Raw genomic sequence first — 27764 nt, forward strand, 5'->3', positions numbered from 1 at the left:
AATTTCAAACACGCCATGTCTTGTTGCGTGTTTAAGGGTGGCTTCAAAAGAAATATGGATAATGCCTCCTTGATGCTGAGTTCTGTTGGAGAACTTGCATGACCAATGATTGAGAAGTCCTTACGACTAATAGGATGGTCAGAATCAGTCATATGTTGGAATACCGCTGAATTTGGAACTGTTCTTGATCGTCTTCTAAGTGAGGAGTGACACCTAAGTGTTCGCAACATCTGACATTAAAGTGACGTCGAGTCTTCCCGACGTACGTAGCTGCACAGCTACTACATTTGAATTGGTATATAATGTTAGATGCGAGATCACTAGGAATCATGTCTTTCACATGGAAACGAGATCCTATCCTTTCCGAAGTCGTGAAAGCAAATCTTAATTCTATAGAGGGAAATGCTTTTTTAATTGTTCTACGGATGTTGCGTCGGATTTGTAAGCTGTGGTAACCAGTATATGGAAGTTTGATATAGATCTTTTCTTTGATTTTTTAGATTATCTCAACCAGAAACACCACAATATGAAATTTACTAGTGAAATTGAAGTCAATGGAAATCTGCCCTTCTTAGGAATTAACACCTTCAGGTTTTTCCACTTCAATATAGAGAAAACCAACCTTCACCGGCCTGTATATAAACGCAGATAGCTTCATTCCCAACAAATACAAAACAAGTTTAATCAATATACTTGTTCACCGCGCTTTCACTATCTGTTCAACCTGGCAATTCCTACATGAAGAGTTAGAAAACATAAAGGTGATCTTAAGTAAAAATGGTTTTTCGTTGAACTTCTTAGAAAGATACATCAGACGTTTTTTCAATAACAAATTCCAACCAAACAGCAAAGTAGAAGAAATCAAAGAAAAGATCTATATCAAACTTCATTATACTGGTTACACAGCTTACAAATCCGACGCAACATCCGTAGAACAATTAAAAAAGCATTTCCCTCTATAGAATTAAGATTTGCTTTCACGACTTTGGAAAGGATAGGATCTCGTTTCCATGTGAAAGACATGATTCCTAGTGATCTCGCATCTAACATTATATACCAATTCAAATGTAGTAGCTGTGCAGCTACGTACGTCGGGAAGACTCGACGTCACTTTAATGTCAGATGTTGCGAACACTTAGGTGTCACTCCTCACTTAGGAAGACGATCAAGAACAGTTCCAAATTCAGCGGTATTCCAACATATGACTGATTCTGACCACCTTATTAGTCGTAAGGACTTCTCAATCATTGGTCATGCAAGTTCTCCAACAGAACTCAGCATCAAGGAGGCATTATCCATATTTCTTTTGAAGCCACCCTTAAACAAGCAACAAGACAACAAGTGTTTGAAATTATTGACTTAACCCAATGATTGTCAATGTCATTTTTTACGTTTTCATTAATTATTGTTTGTTCCTTTAAAATTATTTTAAAGCATCCGCTCAAGAAACTTATTATTCTGACGATGATTAAAGTAATAATTGAAACGTCACCATGAATTTTAATTTAGTTATGGGTTTTATCTTTAAGTTTATTATTTTTCTCAAATAGTTATTTTAAGCGATTTTACAGTGATTTGGTAATTATTTAAACAAATTTGCATTTTTTATCGTAAAGTATGAATGGAAAAAATAATATTTTAGAAGGGACTCAAAAATGTCATTATATGCCATTTTAACAAGTTATTTTGATTCAAAACAAGTTTTTGATCAAATTTTATAGTGTAGAAAACGTTAAAATACCGTTTTTTACATTTTCCTCCATTCCCAAAATACGTCATAATCGATTTGGCTGAAAATCTACCCACAGATAGCCAAAATAGGACTTTAAGTGGTTAGAAGCATTTGAATTATTTTACAATACTAAAAAACTTACATGCAATATCATAGTCAAAAATATAGGCGTCTACTGTAAGTACAATTAACTCGGAAAATATCGACCTCACGACAAAAATTGTGAAAAAGAAATTGTAATAATTATTGTAAATACGATTTATTTGGAACAATTTCAGTTCCTTTTTTGTCGAAAAGTTAAAGATGGCGGAGATATTGAGCAAAAACGGTTCTCCTTTAAAATCAAGATGGCGGCTAACGTAACGGAGGAATTCATTCGCGATTTTAAATTTAGGCTACTATTGACCCCCCCCCCCCCTAAAAATTAGAAAAATAAAATTTTGGGTAACTCGACATGCAAGGTCAAATGCTATCCCGACTGGACTAATATACTTTTGAGTCTGATATTACTGCATGTAACTTTTTTGGTATTGTGATATAATTAAAATCCTTCTAACCACTTAAAGTCCTATGTTTTGGCTATCTGTGGGCAAATTTTCAGCCAAATCGATTATGCTGTGTTTTGAGAATGGAGGAAAATGTAGTATTTTAACGTTTTCTACACTATAAAATTTGATCAAAAACTTGTTTTGAATCAAAATAACTTGTTATAATGCCATGTAATGACATTTTTGAGTCCCTTCTATTAAAATATTATTTTTTTCATTGATACTTTACGATAGAAAATGCAAATTTGTATAAATAAACACAAAATCACTGTAAAATCGCATAAAATAATATTTTGAGAAAAAAAAGAAGAAGAAAAAGACCTTTTGACCTTAAATGTCTTATTTTTACGTCCTGCAGAAGCTATACACCAAGCTTCAGAAAAATCGGAGATCCAAAAGTTTTTGCTCGACTGATTTGACATGGAAACCCTATATATTTTTTATCGTTATGGCTATATGCTAAACTAAAACGACGACCCTCGTATATACTATGTTTTATCTGTATCTTATTATCAATTTTGTATCCGTCCTTACAAGTTTTTATATTTTTAGCATCTTTCGAAAGCATAGGAACTTTATTAGCGTCAGCAGATTCTCCGATGTTCGCCTCAGACGAAGCCAAAAAAGCCCTTATAGGATTAGCGAGGGATTTAAGGGGATTAGCGTTTTCGTTTAACACCAAAACGTCTTATATGATGCTTTTCGATTGGATGTATCCTTTTTATTATAATTATTATAATTAATACTACAACATATCTATATATTAACGATTTCTAGGTTAGGTACACAGTACTAGATCACAAAAAAATAATAATTACGATTTTACGGTAATTAAGAAAATAATTTTGAATGCATCTAGGCTTAACAGCCGCTATAGGGCAGTGGGCAATGTGCCTACAATCCAAACCAAACTGAAGTATCATGACTCGAGAGAATTTAGTTAGGTTGCAAAACGGTACTTTGTGACTGAACTTACATCTAATATTTTATATTTGTTTAATAATCTTTCTACCTTTATCGCTATGATTATTATCACTGTTCTTTCGTCCATTCCAATAATGTTATGACATAATGATAATAGGTGACATTTATTTACGAGCGATATTGTCCTCCATACCTGGTATCATAGCGATATTTTTATTATCTTTAATTCATCCTTAATTATCTTTCATTCCGCAGTTTATCGTATTGAGTGTCAGGTAGGGTAAAATTGGGTGCAAACTACTCATGTCAATATTTGACAAATTGCAAAAAATATTCAAAATTCACACGAATAACTACATCATCACTTGAAATCCACCAGAATAACGTGTCACAAATACGAGGGCGGTCCTATAAGTACTCAGGCTTGCTGCTCGATGGCGCCACTATCCCAAGAGAAATTTACTATTATGTAACACGTTCTCGCTGACGGCTACTGTCAAAATTACAGCCGAATTGGATTCTTAGTTGTGTTTGACCACGTGTGGAAGCAGGCGTGTTCGAGGATTTTAGAAAAATTAAAAAAGATCAATATCAGCCGGTGATTAAATTCTTGTTTTTGTTAAACCGCCGATTGAAGGTATGTAAGATAGCTGAGTGAATACTGTCCTATCGAAGGAATAGTGATGACCACCGTTTTCTGGTATTCACAAGGTGTGATCTATATTCAGTACTTGGGGAAGCGCAAAACAGTCGCAGGAGCCTACTAAACCCAATTATTGGGTCGATTCGACGCCGAATTGCAGAAAAACCGGCCTTATTCCACTTAAACCAGGCACTGAATCATGCCTCCTCCAGCGCCACGGTCAAATTGGGCTACCAATGACAGCCCCATCCACCGTATTCTCCAGATTTGGTCTCATACGACTTCTTTTTGTTTCCAAATTTTAAAAAACTTACTTTGCAGGCTTCGAGAGAACCTATTTTTCAGACGGGTTAACCTTTAACTACCCGCGCATCAAGTTGTAACATAAGTACATGCGTGGCGTACTTTATACACCACAAGAGAATACACTTAAAACAGCGGGTTTTTTTTAAATAACCTTAGTTGTTTTTTATAAACCTTATTGGGCATCAGCGAATGCTTGGAGTTCCTTTTCAGCAAGTCAATTGGGATTTCTAATTGGAATGTGATCCCTTGAAAAATAACATTACTAATAAAAAAATTTTTGAAATGTATTTTTTTACATGAGAAAAAGTATTATTTATAAATAAAAATATATTTTGTGCCATAATGACTGAAAAAACAATTGAAAGATGTATGGTAAGTTTAGCAGTAAATGGTTGACTTCAACTGGTACTTCAATAGTACACTGAGCGGCACAAAAAATGGCCACCCCACAAAATGGGTAATTTTTGATGTCGTGAATTTTCTAAATCTGTTGTCCGATTTAAGTGATTTTTTTAACATTTTATAGCCTTATTCTTTAACAATATCGCTGTAATAAAATTATTGCTAGACAGGTAAATGATCATTGTATACCGGGTGTACCAATCAAACTGTGTCTTATTCTCAAAGTTCACCACACCCTGTGTAATATTCTAGCATTTATAAAATATTGAACTTAAAACCCAACTATTGCCTCAGGTCTACTTAACATTCTGTTTTTAGATTCATTCGCTTATGTTGAATAATAAAAAAGTTAGGTACTTTAACAACTAGCCATGTTCTTCATTAATACAGGGTGTTTTTAAATAAGTGCGACAAACTTTAAGGGGCAAATCTGCACAAAAAAATAATGGCAGTTTGCTTTATAAACACATGTCGGCAAATGCTTCGTTTCCGAGATACTGGATGTTGAATTATTTTCTTACAAACTGACGATTTATTTATTGTTCTAAAACCGGTTGAGATATGAAAATGAAATTTGGTAGGTTTTAAGATACAGTTATCGCACATTTTTTGACATACAACTAAGAATTTTATATTCACCATTGGCGTGCATGCGGGTAATATTACCCGTCATATTACCCGTATGCACGCCAATGGAGAATATAAAATCCTTAATTGCATGTCAAAAAATGTGCAATAACTGTATCTTAAAACCTACCAAATTTCATTTTCATATCTCAACCTGTTTTAGAGCAATAAAAAAATCGTCAGTTTGTAAGAAAATAATTCAACATCCAGTATCTCGGAAACGAAGCATTTGCCGACATGTGTTTATAAAGCAAACGGCCATTATTTTTTTATGCAGATTTGCCCCTTAAAGTTTGTCGCACTTATTTAGAAACACCCTGTATTAATGACGAACATGGCTAGTTGTTAAAGTACCTAACTTTTTTATTATCCAACATAAGCGAATGAATCAAAAAACAGAATGTTAAGAAAACCTGCGGCTATAGTTGGGTTTTAATTTCAATATTTTATAAATGCTAGAATATTACACAGGGTGTGGTGAACTTTGAGAATAAAACACAGTTTGATTTGTACACCCGGTATACAATGATCATTTACCTGTCTAGCAATAATTTTATTACAGCGACATTGTTAAAGAATAAGGCTATAAAATGTTAAAAAAATCACTTAAATCGGACAACAGATTTAGAAAATGCACGACATCAAAAATTACCCATTTTGTGGGGTGGCCATTTTTTGTGCCGCTCAGTGTATAAAAGGCCCGGTTTCATCTAAAATTTAAATATGTTTGAATGTTTGTTTTTCTATAATCTTAGCAATTAAAATAGATCTAATTTATTTTAAAACTCATCTTAAAACATTAATTTCGGGTATATAAGGCAAAGCAAAATATTTTACATCCGTTTTTTTGTTTTTGTCGTCGTAATTATTGTACATTTTGTGAATTCTTTGCTTTATTATAGGCGTACCGTCTAGTCAGTGTTAATTGTCAAAAGACCAACTCTGTCTGCCTCGGTTGCTTATCGCTCCGGGTGGGTCTTAACAATGGGCCAGGTCAGATAAATTTAATAATAATTACGACCGCACTAATTGAAATCAACCATTTACTGCTAAACAAACCATACTTACATTACTACAATCGTGGCGAATTCTGTACACCACCGGAAACAACAAATAATAAACTGGTAAGTACGATCTTCTTAGAAGGCCGATTATAACTAAACTAAAACCAATTGTAAAGCACATTCCAACGATAGGTTAGATAGATAAAAGAAGGTCAAAAATTAAATTTTTAAACATATTTGCGGTAAAATTCTTATATCTCTCGTACAAAATACGCCAGCGCGTGTAGTTAAAGGTTAAAGAAGTTGGGGCATTGCTGGGTCAAGTGTATGCAATTTACCATCAGATTATCTTGGATAATCTTGTCTCATTGTGTTAACATTAATTTTAGTTAATCTTGAAACAGTAGGTACTGTTTTTGATTAACGGTTGAGCTAGGTACATGTGCAATGCTTATTGCAATAATTTCAATCCTAAGTCGTTAGCTTTGAATCTTTCATGGCTTAAACCTTAAACATATCTTCTTCTTCTTCATGTACCATCTCCTCTAAGAAGGTTGGCAACTATCACGGCAATTCGCACTTTCGATACCGCTGCTCTAAAGAGATCAGCAGAAGTGCAATTAAACCAAGCTCTCAAATTGTTTAACCAGGAGATGCGTCTTCTTCCGCGACTCCTTCTACCCTGTATTCTTCCTTGCATTATTAATTGTAACAAGTTATAACGCTCGCCCCTCATAACATGTCCCAGATATTGTAGTTTTCTGACTTTAACTGTATTTAAAACCTCTTTATCTTTTCCCATTCTTCTCAACACCTCGATGTTCGTGACTCTATCCACCCAACTTATTCTTAATATTCTTCTGTAGGCCCATAACTCGAAGGCTTCTAATCTGTCCGAAACATTCTTCTTTAATGTCCAAGCCTCCAACCCATAGAATAATACGGAGAACACGTAGCATCTCAGAAGTCTTATCTTTAAAGAAATTGTAATGTCCCTGCTACAGAGTACTTTTTTCAGTTTGTTGAAAGCATTTCTTGCCTGTCCTATTCTTGCTTTAATCTCTTCTGTGTACTCATTAGTTTCATTAATTATTGTACCCAAATATTTATATTTTTCAACCTTTTTAATTTGTTCTCCATGTATTGTTATGCTTTCTTGGCGCTGCTGAGCTTTTGTCATTACCATAAATTGTGTCTTTTGTGTTTAGGGACAATCCGTTTTCTTGGCTGACTTCTACCACTCTGTCAACCATTTGTTGTAAATCTTCAAGACATTCGGCTAATAAAATAGTGTCGTCGGCAAACCGTATATTATTGATTGGTCGGCCATTTACTTTTATTCCCGTGGTTAGGTCTTCTAGTGCTTCCTGGATTATTTCCTCTGAATACAAATTGAACAAAGTAGGAGACAGGACACAGCCCTGTCCGACGCCCCTCTCAATCTGTATTTCATTTGAAAAGGCGTTGTTCTCTTTTACCACAGCGATCTGATTATAATAGATAGCACTAATGATCCTGATGTCCCACATATCTAAGTTTTTCTTTTCAAGTAATTCGATAAGGCGGTTATGTCTGACCTTATCGAAGGCTTTGTTGTAATCCAAGAAACACATATATACTGGCTGATTAACATCCATGCACCTTTGCACAAGTACATTTACAGCGAACAGGGCTTCCCTCGTTCCCATTGCATTTCTAAATCCAAATTGCGTGTCGCTTATGTCCTGCTCAAGTTTGTTATGTATTCTCCGGTGTATAATTTTTAAAAATATTTTGAGTGTATGACTCATTAAACTTATTATCCGGTGGTCTTGGCATTCTTTTGCGTTTGGTTTTTTGGGCAGTGTTATGAACGTTGACAGCAGCCAATCTCTGGGAATGATTCCTATACTGTATATTGTATTAAATAAGTCGACCAATATTCCAATTTGCTGTTCTTCTATTAACCGTATTATGTCTACAGGTATTTGGTCAGGACCTGTTGCCTTGTTGTTCTTTGTTCGCTTTATCGCCTCTAATACCTCATCTTCTGTTATGTCTGGGCCGTTGTCGAACTTTTCCTGCTCTAGTACTATCTCAGTCCGTTCGTCTTTAAATAGCTCTTGAATATATTCCTGCCATCTTTTAAGCCTTTCACCGACGTCTATAATTATTTTGCCGTTTTTATCCGGCAGTATGTTTGATTTTTTCTTAATATTTGTGCCTGTTATTTCTCTAATTTTCTTATGAAGGTTTAAGTTATCATGTTTCTCTACCAACTGTTCAATCTCTGTGCATCTGTCACTATACCATTTTTCCTTTGCCTCTCTGATCTTTCTCCTTATTTCTGTGTGTATAATATTATACATGTTTTTGTCTTTGGTTTTATAAGATCGCCTTGCTTCCATGACATCTAGAATCTCCTCGGTCATCCATTCATTTTTATTCTTAATTAGTTTAGTGTTGTCTCACATGTGCGGATAAGAGCATCTTTTAACATGTGCCATTTCCTGTTCGCATCTTCAGTAGGAATAATTTCTATTTTGGTGAGCTCTTCTTTAATTTTTAGTGTGGCTTGCTCTTTTGTTGATGGATCTCTCAAACGAGATACTTGTATCGTCTCTACTTTAGTTTTAACCACAGGCTTCTTTAGATTAATTCTAAACCTTCCTACAACTGGGTTGTGATCTGATCTCACATCAGCTCCAGGGTATGATTTTACTGATTTTATGGAATTTCGGTATCGTTTGCAGATGAGAAGGTAGTCAATTTGGTTTCTGATGACGTTATGTTGGTTGTCTGCTGGTGATTTCCATGTATAGAGTCTCCTGGTCGGCAGATCATAATAAGTATTCGTGACAATAAAACCGGTCTCTTGGCAGAATTGAGCCAATCTTTCTCCTCTCTCGTTACGAGTGCCCAGTCCAAAGTTTCCAATAAAATCATCTTGACTTCCTCTACCGATTTTTGCATTTAGATCTCCCATTACTATTGTAACGTCTCTAGACTTGGTTACTTCTAAAGCTTGTTGTAATTCGTTATAAAACTGTTCGAGTTCTTCATCCGATTTATCTGCTGTGGGAGCATATACTTGAATTATATTGACTCTAGACTGGGCTGTTTTGAGTGTTACCATCATAACTCTATCCGAAATGGGTAAGAAGCCAGTTACAAATTTCTGGATGGTTTTATCAACTAATATCGCTACACCGTTCCAGTGATTTGGGTCATTGTCATTACCAGAGTAGTATATCTTTGTTTGGCCTACTAATATGTCGCCTGAATTGGGCCATCTGGTCTCACTTAGTCCTAATATTTTTATGTTAAGTCTTTCCATTTCCTGAATGACATTATGGACTTTACCTGCTTGGTATATTGACTTAACATTCCACGTGCCTATCTTCATGCACTTTTTGTCGATTTTAGTCTTCTTTTTGGACGATGTGTTACTGATGGGTATTTCACAGGGATTTCGTTTGATATCGACCTGAGAGGCCCTGTGGTCTATCTGTGATTTGCCTCCCCTGCCGGATCTTGGTCTCCGATATCCATGATCAGTAACAGAGTTACTTTTTTGTACAGCCATGACAATTGTACTAGGGATATCCGTGTATGATCTTTAATGTAGTGGTTTCCCCTTGCCTTCTACATCCTTATACCGTTGACCGTTTTTTTTTTGTTCATCCGCCTTCGAGGTCGATTTCTCAACCCCAGGACAAAAGAGTGCCCTACCACTTATTAACTCATTCGCCCGAAGCCGTTGGTCGGTAAGTGGGAGATTGCTTATACCGGCAATAATTCGGTGAAATTATCGCCATATCTGGCTACCCTCACTTAGTTTAGCCTGCAGACCAATGCAGTTGCCCGGGGTGTGGCACGTGGAGCCATAAGTGAGAGTTAGTTGTCTTATGAGGACCAGTTATCAAGAACCATCTCCCGTCTATGACGCTTGATGTGGTTGTTTCGATAAAAGGTGCTACCTCTATAACACAACTCCTACACCCCCTTAAACATATACTAACATGTTTTTGGAAATAATATTTTTTCGATATATTTCATCCTTTTTAGATGTTTAGCAATCCAGACTTGGTTTTGTTACATCATTATAAAGGATGACGTAATGAGGAAACACTCTTTTTGTAGACATCAAATATAAAAATCTGTAAGTCTAGAAACACAGCCTATATGTACGCAGTGGGGTCCCCACCGCTTAAATCTTAGTAATGTGTTTTTTTTTTCTAGATGTATAGAACTTTGAAATGGAATAAAACAGAGATGATTTTTTTTTTAATTGACATGAAATTGACTTTATTCGAAAGATAATTTTTGCCATTATAATTTAAATATGATTTATGGCATATGACCGTCGTCACGGCTGGCTCTGATGTAGTCTAACGTGGTGGCGCAAATTTCGATTACTTTTTCCAACATTTGTGGTATATATCGGCAATAACGCGACAAATGTTGTCCTCCAAGTGGTGATTCATTTCAGGCTTAAATCAGGTATTAAATCACACGATCTTGGAGGCCAACTCACGGGTCTGAAACGTGAAACTATGCGGTTACCAAACGTTTCCTTCGATAAAACCATTGTGGCACAAGCTGTGTGACATGTTGCGCCGTCTTGTTGAAACCACAGCTCCTGCACATCATGGTTGCTCAATTGAGGAATGAAAAAGTCAGTAATCATGGCTCTACAGCTGTAACGTTCTGGCCAGCATCGTTTTTGAAGAAGTGTTGACCAATGATTCCAGGAGCCCATAAAGCACACCAAACAGTCAGTTTTTCTGGGTTTAATGGTGTCTCAACATACCCTTGAGGGTTATCTTCACTCCGAATATGGCAGTTTTGTTTATTGACGTAGCCATTCAACCAAAAGTGAGCTTCATCGCCAAAGAAAATTCGGTTATGAAAATTGGGATCAACGGCAATCTCGTTTTGTGCCCATTCACCGAATCTACGCCTTGCTAGGTAATCGTGCAAGATCTTTTCGCAAAATCTTCCATAAAGTGGATGGATACATATCCATCTACCGGAATGGGACGTTTCATCACCGCCAGTTCATCGCCAGTCCATTTCATCGCCGTCCGTTTCATCGCCAGTCCATTTCATCGCCGTCCGCTTCATCGCCGTCCGTTTCATCGCCAGTTAGTCAGTTGATTTTGTATTATGGGAGATGACACGACACGACGTTAAATTCAGTTCAAAACTTATGACAATTAAAAAGATAAAAAATATTATTATATTAATTTACTGTTTTATTTCTACTTCCCCTAAATTTGATACTAAATAGTATTAAATTTGTAGTGTTAAATGGCCTTTTAGAAATATATATGTTCAAATTTATGTAGTGTCAGGTTAGGTTAGGTCATTTCGTAGAATTCCTAATTAATATTAAAAATAAATAATAAATGTAACTGTAGAAAATTGGTCGGAAATTTGGAAATAAATCAGTTAGCGATTAGTTAACTGGCGATGAAACGTCCTAGACCGCCATCTGCTGTGTACGATGGTGGATATACTGATTCGGTCTTTCTCTAAGCTGCGCTCTACGGCAGCAACAACTTCTGTACGCACTGTCCGACGTCTCTGTGGATGTGTATTGTCATTTAGGGTAAACGTGGTGCGAAAACCTCTGATGGACGATTATGTTTACCATAAAATGTACGTAGTGCGCGATACGTTTTCGAACAGAACAATGATTTTCAAAATAAATTTGCACAATTTGGAAGCGTTGTTCAGTCAGTCTATTCTTGCTGAAATGCCAAACCAAACTAAACATAAATAACTTGACTGGTGTCAAAATGGTCGCCAGTGAAGAAAAAGTTGCCAACCTATATTTCTATACCCCTTAAGGTGCGTCCAGACTACTCGTGCTCCTACTCGTACTCGTACTTCTACTTGGAACTCGTGAAGCTTGTTGTAGGTGTCCTTACTTTCACTTGACCGTCCACATAGACTTATTCATTTGGAAAAATACTTGTACCCCGGCGGTTCCAATGGAAGAGGACGAGCTTGCGGCAGAGAGTGAGGCTTTTATTGTGATATATTCTCTGTTAAAAAAATCGAAAATAAGAAAAAAAGACGGTGGTGGATGACGTCACTGTTCAAAAGTCGAAGCGAATACAGTGGAAGTAACTTACTTAGTGACCTTAGTGTTGAAAATCTCCACTTTCATATATTCTGTAGAATGTCGCCTATTAGTAATTTTGAAGAACTGATAACTTTAATTGGTCCAAAAATCATTAAGAAAAACACAACATTTCGAAAAGCAATTCCTGTAAAACTAGCTGTAACGTTAAGATATTTAACCTCAGGTGATTCGTACACCAGGTTAAGCTTTTTGTTTAAGTTTTCCAAGCAGTCAATTTCGCTTATTGTGCCAGAGGTATACATTGCTTTATCAACTTGATGAAGTAGGCTGATATTTCATGTGCAAAAAACGAAAATGTTTAAAGGCAAACCAGGGAGAATACAATTTATCGGTTCCTATTCCGGATTTATTATTTTGGGCAACTTTTTAGCTAGCCTTTCTGTAAGTTGCCAGTAGTGAAGTGATTTTGCGTTTAATCTCTTGCACATTGTGACGACAATATAATTTTATCATCTAGAGTAGCAGGGCCGCGTTTAGGTCAATTGACGCCCTAGGCCCTAGGCAATTCTCTAGTAGCCGCCCTTCAAACATGTACCTACCACTTTTGCGAAAAAAGATTTATTGAATTAAGAATACACTAAAAATGGATTTAAACTACGATGTTTATATACCTATAACAGAAAAAATCGTCACTCCAGTTCGATCACATCCAAGAATCCTTTCCAAAAAAACATTTTCAAAAAATTTTTTTTTTCTTAACAAAATCGACAAATTGTTACGTTCTTGTGTTATACTTGATGGGAAATTATTTTTAATTCTTAAAATTTTCGAAAATGACCTCTCAGCGGACACGTTGGCAACTGGGATGCACAAATAAATGTGCAAAGAAAGCAATGTCAGAATTAGGGAAAATATCTTTCAATCCACTTAGTGCAGTCATTGAAGGTTTTCACCTCCGATTTCGTTGAACCTCCATCGATTTTCATGAAAATTGGTGAGTAGTTAGAGGATAGCTCAAGAAACAAAGGTGACATGATGCCAACTTGCGCTTTTACCGTGGTGGTGGATGCCACCCCTTCTCAGGGGTGAAAATTATTATTTTTTAGATAATACCATAAATCGATAGAGAAACAAATTGCAAAATTTGTTATATAAAGTTATTAATATAAATCAATACTTTTTGAGTTATTAAAGATCAAAGATTTTATTTTTTCGTAAAAAAATGCATGTTTTAAAACTATTTTTTACGTATAACTCAAAAACTATAAGCTTTTACAAAAAAGTTATTATTACCAAAATTAAAGATAATAAAAATCTGAATACACTCCTCACTTAAAGAACTAAACTAATGTTAATTCAAAGTGAGTTATGGGTAATTGAATGTATATTTTTTTCGGCGAGTAGGTACGCAAATCTAAGTATTCAAGCTTAAATAACGGGAAAACATTGCATTTTATAAAATATACTTCTAAATATAAAGATTTCAACAATTTTGACCGGTTTAGAATTCATGTTTTTGAAAAAAAGATATAATTTAAAAAAATCAGAATTTTTAAAATTATCGTAATTTTCATTTTCTTTTGATAATAACTCCAAAAATACTCAATATACGTAAAAAATGATATATTATTATGTATAACCCAATTTTAGATTTTTCTGCATCAAATATTTTACCTTTTTACTATTTCTGTAGGGTAAAAAATAACCGAGATAGAAACGTTTAAAGCTTAAGTTTTACTGCGAGAACCATGTAACAGGGCCATTCAACCTTTTATTTTTAAAATAGTAAGGGGTTTAAAAGATTGAATTCAACGTGTTTAATAGCAATTAAAATCAACTTTCAAATGGTTTTTAGGCAAACTTGATATCGTAAAAATTAACGGAGTTATTTAAAACAAAAAACAGTAACTTTTTTGTAAAAGTTTTTAAAAGATAGATTTTGAAAAATATTTGGTGCATACATTTTAATGCTAACAACTTGTTCGGGGGCTCATTTTATAGATATTTCTAAGTACTTTGACAAGTGTTTAATAAGGTTATGTTATGAAATGCATCATTTTCCCGTTATTTAAGCTTGAATAATTACTTAGATTTGGGTACTCGCCGAAAAAAATATGCATTCAATTATAACTCACTTTTAGCTAACATTAAAAGGTTTTTCCAGTAAGGAGTTTATTTCATTTTTTATTAGCTTCAATTTTGGTAATAATAACTTTTTGGTAAAATCTTTTAGTTTTTGAGTTATTTATGAAAAGACGGTTAAAAACATGCATTTTTCTCACGAAAAATTAAAATCGTTGATCTTTAATAACTAAAAAAGTTTTGATTTATTTTAATAACTTTATCTAACAAATTTTGCTTAGAATGTGTCCCTATATCTAATTTTGGGGATATTTTTAAATAATTTTCACCCCCGAGAAGGGGTGGCATCCACCCCCAGGGTAAAAGCGCAAGTTGACACCATGTTACCTTTGTTCCTTGAGATATCCTCTAATCAGTCACCAATTCTCGTACAAATCGATGGAGGTTCAACGAAATCGGAGGTAATAGCTCATATCCACATTCAGTGACTGCACTAACTAACTCTTCTTATGTCAATTGGTGATTTTATTGTGATCTTCAAATGACCCTTTAAGTGAATGCATTCGTGTATGAATGATGTATCTTGGTCTTCTTTATTTTGTATCAGATTTTCAGCTTCTTTAATAATTTCTTCATTGCTTAATTTTGGCAAATCTGTTAATAACACGAAAACGTTGATAAATAAGTCTATAAGATTCCAGATGTCTATTCAGGTGTCTTATCAGTGTCGATTATAATACAGAATGTGTGGATTTTCATCTCATCACTAGCTGAAAAGTTTAGTTCATGATCGGCCTCCTCGTCAAATTGAATTTTCCTTTTTCTCTTTCTTATTTCTATTTATTTGGGCACAATTTTTTGGCTTCCGTGCAGTAAAGTAATTTGAAAGAACTTCATACCCTTTAATGACAGAACCCAGATCCATAATTTTTATATACAAATATTTTTTGTACATTATTCTTGCCGCCCTCTCATAATGTGCCGCCCTAGGCAACTGCCTATATTGCCTAATGGATAAAGCTGCCCTGCGCCAATGAATTAAGTAAAACGTGTTTTTGTACCGCCTTGGACGATATAAAAGTCGGATCGAAAAGCCTAGTTGATTATTATTCTTGGAGCGTTGATCGAAGAATAATAAACAACAGCGAGGTATAAGAGGTGAGTTTATGTAGGTAGTATTTCCCGACCATTTTCCGCTGTCGTTTTGGCGAGCTGAGCGAATCCGACAGTTTTCCTCTTACCTATCCTTATACGAGCGGTGATCGTATATCCCTAATATGTCTTTTTATCTGGCGAGCTGAGCGAGATTCCCTTTCTTCTCTTTCCTTATACATTCATGTCGTATTAATAAAAGCAATTCCTATTTCACGCGATCGTCAAAATCATTCATTCATGTACAAAATATCGTCACATCGGCGCGAACAGAAAGCTCGATGCGTAGATTATAAATATATTTTATTAACGAAATTAACGAGTAATTAAGGCTAATTATCTTATCTTTTGTATGTTTTGATTCCACATAAAAATGTCTTAAAAAGCGAACTCTTTTCTTCGACTGATTTAGTTACCTGGAGCAACAACGCAACGACCTCGTTACAACATCTATATTCAGTTCCTGGTATATTTCCTTCCATGCATCGTTTTTTATTTAGGATTTTATAAAATTTATTTGTATTGCCCTACAAAGCTGCGTGTTTTTCGTACAGCTTTATTTAATCAATCACCCTCTCGTTATTCCACTCCATTTTAAACATAAACCTGCACGATATGCAAGCTCGGTTAATACAAGTCACATAAGTACACAAAACGCAAAAATTTCCGTCCAAATAAATTCGCAAACTTACGCGAATTTCCTTTGGTGTACCGACACCCGCCGGGACCTTGCGAGTATCTTGCTTGTGTGGTTTGCGCTGCTCTGACTCTGGCTCGTCGCGACGCACATACGTCGATTTAATAGATTTACGCGGCCAAAATTATTTTACAGCATATTTCTACTAAAATTGGTACAAATTAAATTTTTTGGCGGGAAATTCGAATTTTTAGAACAATTTTAAACTTTTAAATAACTCTGAAAAAGAAACTAAGACACTCTTTTTTACGAAAATCAATTATAATGTGTATTTTTGCACAATCTTTCACCCTGAATTTTTTCAGATTTTTAAAATTGGTGAAACGTACCTTTTAAAATAAAAAACCGCATTTTCTCGTTTTTTTTTTCGTTTTTTGATACAATTTTATACATGTTTTTCAAAAAAGGTAACACCGTCACTAGAATAGGTGAAAAACTGAAAAATAATTGTGGTTTGCATAATAAAAATTTTTTGTAGCGCCATCCATTTTCAAGATACAGGGCGTTGAAGAAAACAAAATTTTACACATTTTTTACGATTTTGCCGAAACTACTGGCAATATTGTAATAAAACTTGGCGGGTTTTAAGAGGTAGTTATTGTGCACGTTTTGACATACAATTAAGGATTTAATATTCATCATTGGCGCGCAGAAGGGTAATGGTCTGAACTTTTTAAAGAATAAAGATAGTACGCCACTGACATATTTAAAACTAACAATCGTTTTTGAATTCCTCGTTCAATTTGTGACAAAAAATCTATCTTTTTATTTTTCCATACGACGAGCCATTTTTATTCAAAAAATAAAAGATCTTAACCCTTACAAAGTATTCGAACTTATAGTAGTTTCTACATCTACATAAACTCATACATCCATTATAAAAATTAATTCGAATACTTTGGAAGCGTTAAGATATTTTATTTTTTGCAGCAAAATGGCGCGTCGTATGAAAAAATGAGATAATAGTTTTTTTATTGCAAATTGAACGAGGAATTAAAAAATGATTGTTAATTTGAAATATGTCAGTAGGGTACTATCTTTTTTTCTGTGAAAAGTTCAGACCATTACCCCTATGCGCGCCAATGATAAATATCAAATCCTTAATTGTATGTCAAAACATGCACAATAACCACCTCTTAAAACCCGCCAAGTTTTATTACAATGTTGCCAGTAGTTTCGGCAAAATCGTAAAAAATGTGTAAACTTTTGTTTTCTTCAACGCCCTGTATCTTGAAAATGGATGGCGTTACAAAAGATTTTTATTAAGCAAACCCCAATTATTTTTCAGTTTTTTACCTATTATAGTGACGGTGTTACCTTTTTTGAAACATATGTATAAAATTGTATCAAAAAACGAAAAAAAAAAACGAAAAAATGCGGTTTTTTATTTTTAAAGGTACGTTTCACCAATTTTAAAAATCTGAAAAAATTCAGGGTGAAAGATTGTGGAAAAATAAACATTATAATTGATTTTCGTAAAAACGAGTGTCTTAGTTTTTTTTTCAGAGTTATTTAAAAATAAATAAAGTTTTTGGCTAGCTCTTGATGCGGCTGAGATAAAAAATAAAAACATAAAAAGCCTAATTAGGCTCTAGGGGGGTCACGTGACCACCTAGGGGGCTAAAAATTTCAGAAAGTGAGTTCCTCCATATGTGCTAAAAAGTGGCCTATATGGAATTTATATCCCCCCGAGAAGTGCCCCCGAGTTGGGGGCACTTTTCACTATCTTACCCGGCTAGGCCCTTTAAAATGAATACAAAATATGCGGTTTTTACTTATACCTCAGTCGGTATCTGACATATCGGACTCAGTATTTGGGTCACCCGGTAGGTAACAGCATTTGAATTGTTTTAGAGAAAAATGACCCTGGTTTGACCTTTTTCTGTACAGGTTTCTTACTGCTTAAAATTGTTAATAGTGGGTTAGAAGTTAAAAGAAGTTTAATTTCCTGTATGCAACTCTGTATTTCCCTATACTAGCTGGAATTTCTGAGATCTCTTTTAGTATTTTTGAAGCATTCCTTTTTCCACAAATCTGTAATGTCTGTGCTGCATGAACGATAACTTCATCATCAAGCAAATAACGTATTTCTTCTGTTTTCTTCTTTTTATCCTTTCACTGGAGTCCCCAAATAATAGAAAGACGACCTGGTTCCATTTATTTGTTTTCTACCAGATTAAAGGTTCGATCTAACCAATCTTTAATTGTCTGTAGAAATATCGCATCTTTTCGTGAGTCTTTAACCATTTCTCTATCATCGCCGTTTTAAAATCTCGAAATCTTTGCTTTAAATTGATTAAATTATCAGATATAAGAGGTCAATAAGTTAATTTATAAATATTCTAATTTGTCCTTTAGATTAGGAAAATCTTACAGCTCCATTTGGTCGCAGATATTTATGGATCCCTATTTTTACGCCAGAGCAAAGGCACCAGATGTAGCTAAAACAAAAAAAAACAATCGTAACTTATTACAATTAAAACAAATAAGTAGGTACTTTTATTTTTGTGGCGTCATCCTTTCTAGCAAAATTAAAACCCCCGTATTTCGGGCATCCGCAGCTAAATTGTACACCATTAATTAGTCAAATATATACAGTATGCTATAAAATAAATAGTATTGCTCGATCGGAGGCAATTATATAACTAAATGTCTTATAAACATAAAAATTAAACATAAATGTCACTAGAAAATTGCTTGTTTTTGACTTTCTAAAAATAATATAAAATAACAGTAAACTTTCTATTAATATTTCCAGAAATATTGATTCTTAGCTGAATTATTCGATTCCATCACAATCACTTTGAAACATAAGGTGAATATTACAAAATATCACAATTTTTAAAAAGTTGAATACTAAGCTAAGAGAACAAAAATTCACTAACAATTACATGCGCGTGCACACGTGCGTGGTGAATAGTTCTGGAGTGGGGTTGGTAAGTTTTTGTTAAGACAAACCATCAAGTGTCTCTGGGATGTGTCTTGAATTTTTAACGTCAGTTTTGAAATTTTACTTTTGGCCGGCTAATTATTGAAAATCAACCTATGTGCGACGTACACATATAGGCAAGTCACAAGTAAAAGCCTGAGTACGAGTACGAGTAATCTGGACCTAAAAACACCCTTTACATATTATTACGAATTGCTCAATCACACATTTTTCCTAGTGTTTTTCTTAACACATATTTCAGCTATCCGAATTATACACCAATATTACTTAGAGCTATAGAATTATGGTATCACGATCCTCAAGTTACAACTCCAGTTTTGAAGTTATTTGCTGAATTAGTACAAAACAGATCGCAACGGTTGCAATTTGACGTTTCCTCTCCTAATGGTATATTATTATTTAGGGAAGCTAGCAAAATTATTTGTAGTTATGGTGAGTATATTCTGGTTTTTATATTTTTGTAGTCTACACAAAGGACATAACGGATACAGAAAACTGATTACGGATTCATATTCAGCATTTTAAAGTTATGTGGGAGAAATTATGAAACGCAAGTTTTCACTTCCGGTATCATAATTAGTTAAACTAGAAAAACCAGATCAGTTTTGATAACAAATTCATCATCACGTAAAACGCATCTAATGATTGTTTAAAATATTAAGATAACAAAATATTAATCTACAAATCCATCCTGAAGCCACTTATGGAATTATGGAGGACAGCCGCATATTTAAAAAATGTCAAGAATAATACCAGGACTTCCATGGTTCATAACCAATTAAGCCATCCATCAAAACGCCGAACTAACATACGCCAAAGAAGATATTAAAAAGTGCGCGAAAAACATGTAGAAACTTTAAGTGCATCGGAATGTGTGCGCAAAAATTTTTTTTGAATAAACTGCATGCTGTTTGAAAGTTAAAACGAAAAGTTCTGTTTTTAATGGATTAATACTATTGTTTGTTTTTTAACCAAGAGTGATTCAAATTTACCGCGTTGTAATGCTTGTTTCTAATTGGTCCAACCGCAAGCAAGTTTACTCCACTGTTATTAAATTTTGACACTAATGACATTTATGAAATTTTGGCACTTCTGTCATTTTATAGGTTAATTAAGTATATCGGCGATTTTTTGTGTTTTCTGCATTATTCCTTTAATTTTTAGATTTTTAGTCTACTTTTATATAAAAACATTTGTTTTTAGAACCCTTTAGCGATGTGTTAGTATAATATAATATGTATGGATTATAATCGAAAGGTAATATGATCAACGAAAAAAAAAAGATGAATTTGATGACTTTTCGAGTAACTTTCTTGGGTGTGAATTTGTCTTTTTAGTTTACTCCTCTTGGTTAAAAAATCAACTATAAAGGTGTATAAAGGTGTGTCAAATATAGTCAATATTGAAGTGTTATTCCTATTACTGATTGTGGCATAAGTGCATAGTACTCCTTTCTATTGTGGCAGTCTTCCTCTCTTAAATTTCTTTCCGATATCTCCTTCAAGGTGCCCTTTATCCATGTAGTTGCTGTCTCCTCGTTTTCGGTTTTGTGTGGGGTCCATTCTAACACTTTCTTGGGATTCTTCTTTCCTCCATTCGTCTTACGTGTCCGTACCATACTAGCTGTTGTTTTTCGATGCCATCTATGATTGTTCTTTCTATTTCCATTTGTTGTCTAATGTCGTCGTTTCTTATGCCCATTATCTACCTAAACGTTTAGGTTGAAATTGTATAGATAGATTGTAATAAGCGTGGGGTTAATAAAAAAATTGTGCTTGACTGTCATGTAGACGATAGATACTGGCTAACTTCGTTATGTTTCAATAATTTCATCAGTTGCAATTTTAAGTTCTATTGATTTTGGTGGCAATCTAAGATGGTCTCTTTTTATTTCTTATCCTAGAATGATTCTGTTGCACCCGTATCTACCACAAACGGTAACTATAAATTTGCTGTTAATAAAATATTTGTAGAAACATAACATCTGCAGCTGTTCTCTAAATATATACAAAACGAAACATGTTAGGTATGTACAACCTTACACCAAAAAAAGGTTGTAATATTTTGTACAAAATACAGTATTAATATACAGGTGTTTCATTAAGAAATGAGAACATTTTATATTTGAAAATAGTGATCACGCTGTATATTGTATGGCCAGATGTCAAAGATATTAAATTAAGTGATAACTAAATTATCACTTAATCCAACCCTTATTAATAATTCCTGTTACTGACTACCCCACTCCTTCAGAAATACAGACATATTCGAACAATGCAAACGAAATGCTCTCCGGTTTTGACCCTCAAAGAAACACGGTTCTCTACTCTCTCGGTTATAACCACTAGTTGACGCGCGAAAATACCGTGAATCTCTCTACTGTCTTCTCTCGAAGTGAACAGGTGCGAATCGTTTTCCCTGATTTTGATTCTCAAAAAGAACACATGTGCTGTCCTCATCTCTTAGTGATAGCGTCTAGCTTAACAAAAATAGTACCGCGAAGCTCTATGAGTCTGCCTCTCGTAATAAACAAACGCTTTTTCTCCTTGTGAACTAGTTTAAAACGCAAACAGTGACGTCTATACGTGTATCCGCGAAAGACAGACAGAGAAGACATCCCGGTTTTCTACACGATAAACCACCGCGTGTGAAACTTGCATATGTGACGATTATTGACGCGTGTGTGAAATAACAGTAATATTGGTAAGCTTATTAATTATAAACTTAATTATAATATTGTCTGTATAACATTAGAATACCTCTCCTAATTCATTTCAATCACACCTATAACACTCTGAAATTATTCAAATAATTTTGCATACGTACATGCCTTAATTGTACACTATCTTTTAAATATTACCATTTTTCTCAATAAAGTACTTAACTTATAGACGGAGAGGCAGCGCCGAAAAATCTCTCTGAATTTACTAAAGCTAGTTTTTTCACAGTTGATTACCATGATTGTGTAGAGAAACATACTGCGGTCGGTCAAGCGAAACGTAGAACAGGTGGTACTGACAGCTTGTCAAAGTTGCTTACCTGCGGAGGTAATTAAATCCATTTACTAAGGCTGAAAATCAGTACACACATTCTAAATTGAATATAAACAAAAGTAATTATAGTCGGTCAGCTGTATGACCACCACCAACACTCCAAGAAGTAAAGAATGCAATAGCATCTCTTAAAGATCACAAAGCACCAGGAAATGATGGTATAAATGGAGAATTGATAAAAAAAAGGAGGAAACGTTTTACATCAAAAATTGTATGACATTATTCTCAGAGTATGGCAACAGCAGAAAATGCCTAGAGAATGGAATGGAAGCGTTATAATACCCATACATAAGAAGGGAAATAAAGACCAATTCCGAAACTACAGAGGCATATCGCTTATTAGTACAGCGTATAAGATTCTATCAATTATCTTACTAAAGAGACTCACTCCGTATTCGGAAGATATTCTAGGCGACTACCAATACGGCTTTCGAAGTGGAAGGTCAACAATAGATCAAATATTTACCATCCGACAAATATTAGAAAAAAACTGGGAATTCAACCGAGATGTATACCAAATCTTCGTAGATTTCCAGCAAGCATATGACTCGATAAAAAGAAGCAGACTATGGCTAGCAATGCTAGAAATGGGAATACCAAGAAAATTAGTGCAGCTCACTCAAATGTGCGTGGCAGACTCATATGCACAGGTAAAGATAGGAAACAGAACATCGATGCCATTTAGTATAACATCAGGGCTTAGACAAGGAGACCCTTTATCACCATTGCTATTCAATTTGGCTTTAGAATACGCAGTAAGTAAAATATCGTCTGAACTAACAGGGGGATTCGCAAATCGAGGATCAAAACTATTGTTGGCCTTTGCCGATGATCTAGATGCAGTCGCTCATTCTACAAGAGACGTAAGAGAGGTGTTTTCACAGCTCGAGGAGGAAACAGGTAACCTGGGCCTTCGAATAAATGAAGAGAAGACGAAATATATGCTGGTGACCAAAAATCCAAGACCAAGAGTTAGGCAGAACGTAACTATTAATGACCACAACTTTGAAGTGGTAAGAGTTTAAATATCTGGGAGCAGTAATCACAGAGGACAATCACATAGAAAAAGAGGTCTCAGCAGGAATAGCTGCGGGAAATAGAGCATTATACTCCCTATCATCATTATTAAGATCTAAGCTGCTGAAAAGACAATCTAAATTAAGACTGTACATGTCAATTATTCGCCCAGTTGTTACATATGGGAGTGAAACATGGACTCTACATCAGCGAGAAATAAATAAATTGCTGATATTTGAAAGGAAAGTCCTCAGAATGATATTTGGTCCTCAAAGAGATGAATTGACTGGAGAGTGGAGAAGGCGCCGCAATGCTGAATTGGTGACTATATGGTACTGAAAACATCGTCAGACATATAAAAGCTAATCGGATAAGATGGGCAGGTCATGTAGTAAGATCAGAGGAAGACAGAGTGCTAAAGACAGTGTTCTTCGAGAGACCAGACGGTAGAAGATCAGTGGGCCGTCCCAGAAAAAGATGGAAGGATGATGTTGAAACCGATCTATCTAGGATTGGGGTACAACAATGGCAAATCGAAGCGCAAGATCGCAGACGATGGAGGGCCATAGTGGATGCGGCGAAGACTCACCCCGAGTTGTAAAGCCAGTCAAGAAGACGAAGAAGAAGAAGCTGTATGACGGGACAGAGCCGGTCGGTCGCCGCAATGAATGTACAGGGTTATTCACTATATTTTTATCCCCTTGTAAACTGCTTTATTTACAGAATTAGAAAAAAATGTAAAATACAAAAGTTATTCGATTTTTTAATTATGAGTTTTTGACATATATATCGTACTAGTGACGTCATCCATCTAGGCGTGATGACGTAATAGACTATTTTTTTAAATGAGAATAGGGGTCGTGTTGAAAGGTTATTCAATTCTCTATACAGTAATATAAACATTAAGATCATTGTTTATACAGGGTGTCCAAATTTTTTTTTAATTATTAATTAAAAAATTAATTTAATTAAAAAATTTTTTTTGGACACCCTGTATAAACAATCATGTTAATGTTTATATTACTGAATAGGGAATTGAATAACCTTTCAAATGAGCTACCACATGACCGATATTCTCTTTTAAAAAAATAGTCGATTACGTCATCACGCCCAGATGGATGACGTCACTAGTACGATATATATGTCAAAAGATCATAATTTAAAATTAAATAAGTTTTGTATTTTATATTTTTTTTCTAATTCTGTAAATAAAGCAGTTTAGAGGGGGGTCAAAATATAGTGAATAACCCTCTACATTCAGTGGGACCGACCGACCGTCTCTGTCCCGTCATACAGCTGACCGACTATAATAACTTTTATTTATATTCAATTTAGAATGTTAGTACTGATTTTCAGCCTTAGTAAATGGATTTAATTACCTCCGCAGGTAAGCAACTTTGACAAGCTGTCGGTACCACCTGTTCTACCTTTCTCTTGACCGACCGCAGTATGTTTCTCTAAACAATCACAGTAATCAACTGTGAAATAAGTAGCTTTAGTAAATTCAGAGAAATTTTTCAGCGCTGCCTCTTGGACTATTAGACCTTACCCATAAAACCTTATACAGTATTTCTCATGATCATCTTTCAGTGCGTCACAGTTTTTCGATTTCTTTCTAACGCATTAAATTGTATGTGACAGAAAAAAAGGCACGTCGGTGATTACATTTCGTCGGTGACATTTTTATAAAATTTATTCTAGTTATTCTAGTTGTCGATAGATGGCGTCATAATAAAAAAAAATAATTTTTTTTTTAATTAGATAATAATACAAATATAATCTGTATAATTTATAAGACTATACAAATCAAAGAAAATACCATTTTATAAATGCAAGAAACACTTTTGATTTGTTTTTATTCCAAATTGAAAATAAAATGTGACAACTGTCAGATTTAACTAAAATGTCATGTTAGAATAAATGTCATTTATCACGGACTTACCCTTTTTCCTATCATTTGTTACGCACTGAAAAATGATCATGAGAAATACTTTACATATAAACACTTCATGTAAAAAAATTCAAATGTGTTTTAGTATACAGGGTATTCCATTAATATAAACAACTTTGATTCATTCCGTTGACTGGCCTGATCCTGTATAATTCTTCTTCTTCTTCTTCTTTTTGTATAGACATGACTCTGTTTTTTCAATGTGCCTCCAGTAAGTTGTTCCATCGTTTTCGTGGTCTTCCCACTGTTCGTCCTTCTATTGGGGAACCGTCTCTCGCTGTCCTGACTACCCTATTTGTTGTCATTCGGCTTATGTGGTCATTCCATTCTATTCTTCTATTTCTTACCCAATTATTAATGTTATCCACCTTGCATCTCCGTCGTATATCTGTACTTCTAGCTCTGTCCCATAGAATCTTACCATCTATTTTTCGAAGGGTTTTCATCTCCGCTGTTTCGAGCAATCTTTTTGTCGTCTTTGTGTCGGGTCGTGTTTCTGCCGCGTATGTCATTATTGTTCTGATGACTGTTTTGTAAATTCTGCCTTTCATTTCTTTGCCGATATTTTTATTTCTCCATATTGTGTCATTCAGGCAACCTGCGGCTCTGTTTGCTCTATTCATTTGATCTTCCACTTCTGTTTCGAGTCTCCCGTAGCTAGATAGTGTGATGCCTAGGTATTTAAACTCCATCACTTGTTCTATTATCTGACCTTCCAGCTCCAGTCCTGTGTAATTGAAAGTAATTTTAAGTTTTAGACGTCTTTTATATATAGTCTAACAAGCTCTATAGAGACTCATTAATATTCAGCTGAGAGCGGTGCTAGTGTTCGAGGTGGGAAATTCCATAAACAGTGGATCTACCTGTTTTATGACATGATCTCTTGTTTATATTATTTCACACCTCAAACAATAGCACTCCTCTTAACTGAATATTTAACGAGGTTCTTAGATAGCTTGTTAGATATTACAGCTTTTTTATATACTCCATCGTTTAGCCGTAACAAAAGACAAACAGAGGTATATCATAGGTTTACTTATACAGAGTGTTTCATTGGGAAACGAAAATACTTGAATGGTGAATATAGGTCACTGCCGCGGTTCTAGATATACAACATTTATTGGCCCATCGATTTGTATAACCGAGTTACAGGGTGTTTTGTCGATTTGCCCATTTCTTTCTAGATCCATAACTTTAGAACCACCTTGTATATTTTTTTGATATCGGGTACACATATGTCTTACTGAGAACACAAACTACTCAACTACTAATCACAAGAAAAATTCAGGTCCGGATTAACAAAAAAATTTAATTCAATGGGACCTTGCAACAACACTCTGTACATCGAAATTTTCAACATCCGTTTGCATATTTGAAAAGAGCATAAAAAAACTAAGTTTGATGGTTCGCTTTAATTTTTCTTCTACGGCACGACAGCCCAAACGGAGCCTTGGCCTCCTTTATTTTTTGTCTCCACCCTTGCTTGTCTGTGGTTGCTCTTCTCCATACACAGACTCCTAAAAGGGCTTGTGCGTCGCTGTTTACTGTGGGGCAGACAAATTAATGACTTGATTTTGAAATTATATTGAATTTTTTAAGAACTGTGGGATTAAAAAGCAGGTAAAATTAACTTTTTATAATAAATTATTAGTAGTTAATAGAGATCAGTAGGTGGGTGGTTTGGGTACTAAGTGAGACATATGTGTACCAAATATCAAAAAAATATACAAGATGGTTATAAAGTTATGGATCCAGAAAGAAATGGACAAAATCGATAAAACACCCTGTAACTCGGTTATAAAAATCGGTGGGACAATAAATGTTGTATACCTAGAACCGCCTCAGTGACCTCTATTCACGACAAGTATTTTCGTTTCCCAATGAAACACCCTGTATAAAAAAATTGATTATCTTTTATTTACTTTTATTTTAAGTTAAACACGTAATAGGTCTTAATTGTGTTTTTTAGGTAGTAGAATTTTAAATGTAGAAGTGCCCAAAGAACAGACGTATCCTTTGAAGTTGAAGGGTATCTCGATTTGTTTTTCGATGCTGAAAGCTGCTTTGTGTGGGAGTTACGTCAACTTTGGAGTCTTTAGGTTATATGGTGACGAAGCTTTAGATAACGCCTTGAATATTTTTGTAAAATTATTACTGTCAATATCCCAGTCAGATTTATTAGTAAGTATAAATTACTCCCTTAGTTTTTACTTCTATTTATTACTTATAGCACTAGTACTGACGTGTAAAAGAAATTAAAAAAAAATATCATGTTAATTTTTGTAATCAGAATTTATTTTTAAAGTGGATTAGTGATCCTGTCGATGTGTATAATAAAACAAAAACAGATTCTGTATGGTGCCAATCTTTTACTTCATTAATTAATGGGATTTGATTTTAACTTGTGGATTTCGCTTATTCCCATCATTGATAATTAATTTAGATCTTTCCCTACATTATAAATATGTATTTTTATTCTTTTTTTGGCATAGTCACTGTGTCCGTTATCCTCCTTTTCATCCTCATTATCCTCTTCCTCATTCTTCCCTTCGTTTTGATTTTCTGAGACATCTCTATCATCTGTCCAATTCTCTGTATTACTT

The 27764-nt window shown here is 34.6% G+C and overlaps 1 protein-coding gene across 2 annotated transcripts in view; it reads left to right on the top strand.

Annotated features, from left to right (window-relative positions):
• The window catches only part of LOC114326683 (exportin-7), a 141738-nt gene that overhangs the window by 82295 nt on the left and 31679 nt on the right, over positions 1-27764 (top strand). For both annotated transcript variants that reach the window (XM_028275091.2, XM_028275092.2), the window contains exons 8-10: positions 2833-2992; positions 19382-19572; positions 27131-27342. In XM_028275091.2, the coding sequence (XP_028130892.1) occupies positions 2833-2992; positions 19382-19572; positions 27131-27342 (563 nt within the window). The remainder of the gene's footprint in view (positions 1-2832; positions 2993-19381; positions 19573-27130; positions 27343-27764) is intronic.

Source organism: Diabrotica virgifera, chromosome 5, assembly GCF_917563875.1.
Source record: "Diabrotica virgifera virgifera chromosome 5, PGI_DIABVI_V3a".
Taxonomy (NCBI): domain Eukaryota; kingdom Metazoa; phylum Arthropoda; class Insecta; order Coleoptera; family Chrysomelidae; genus Diabrotica; species Diabrotica virgifera.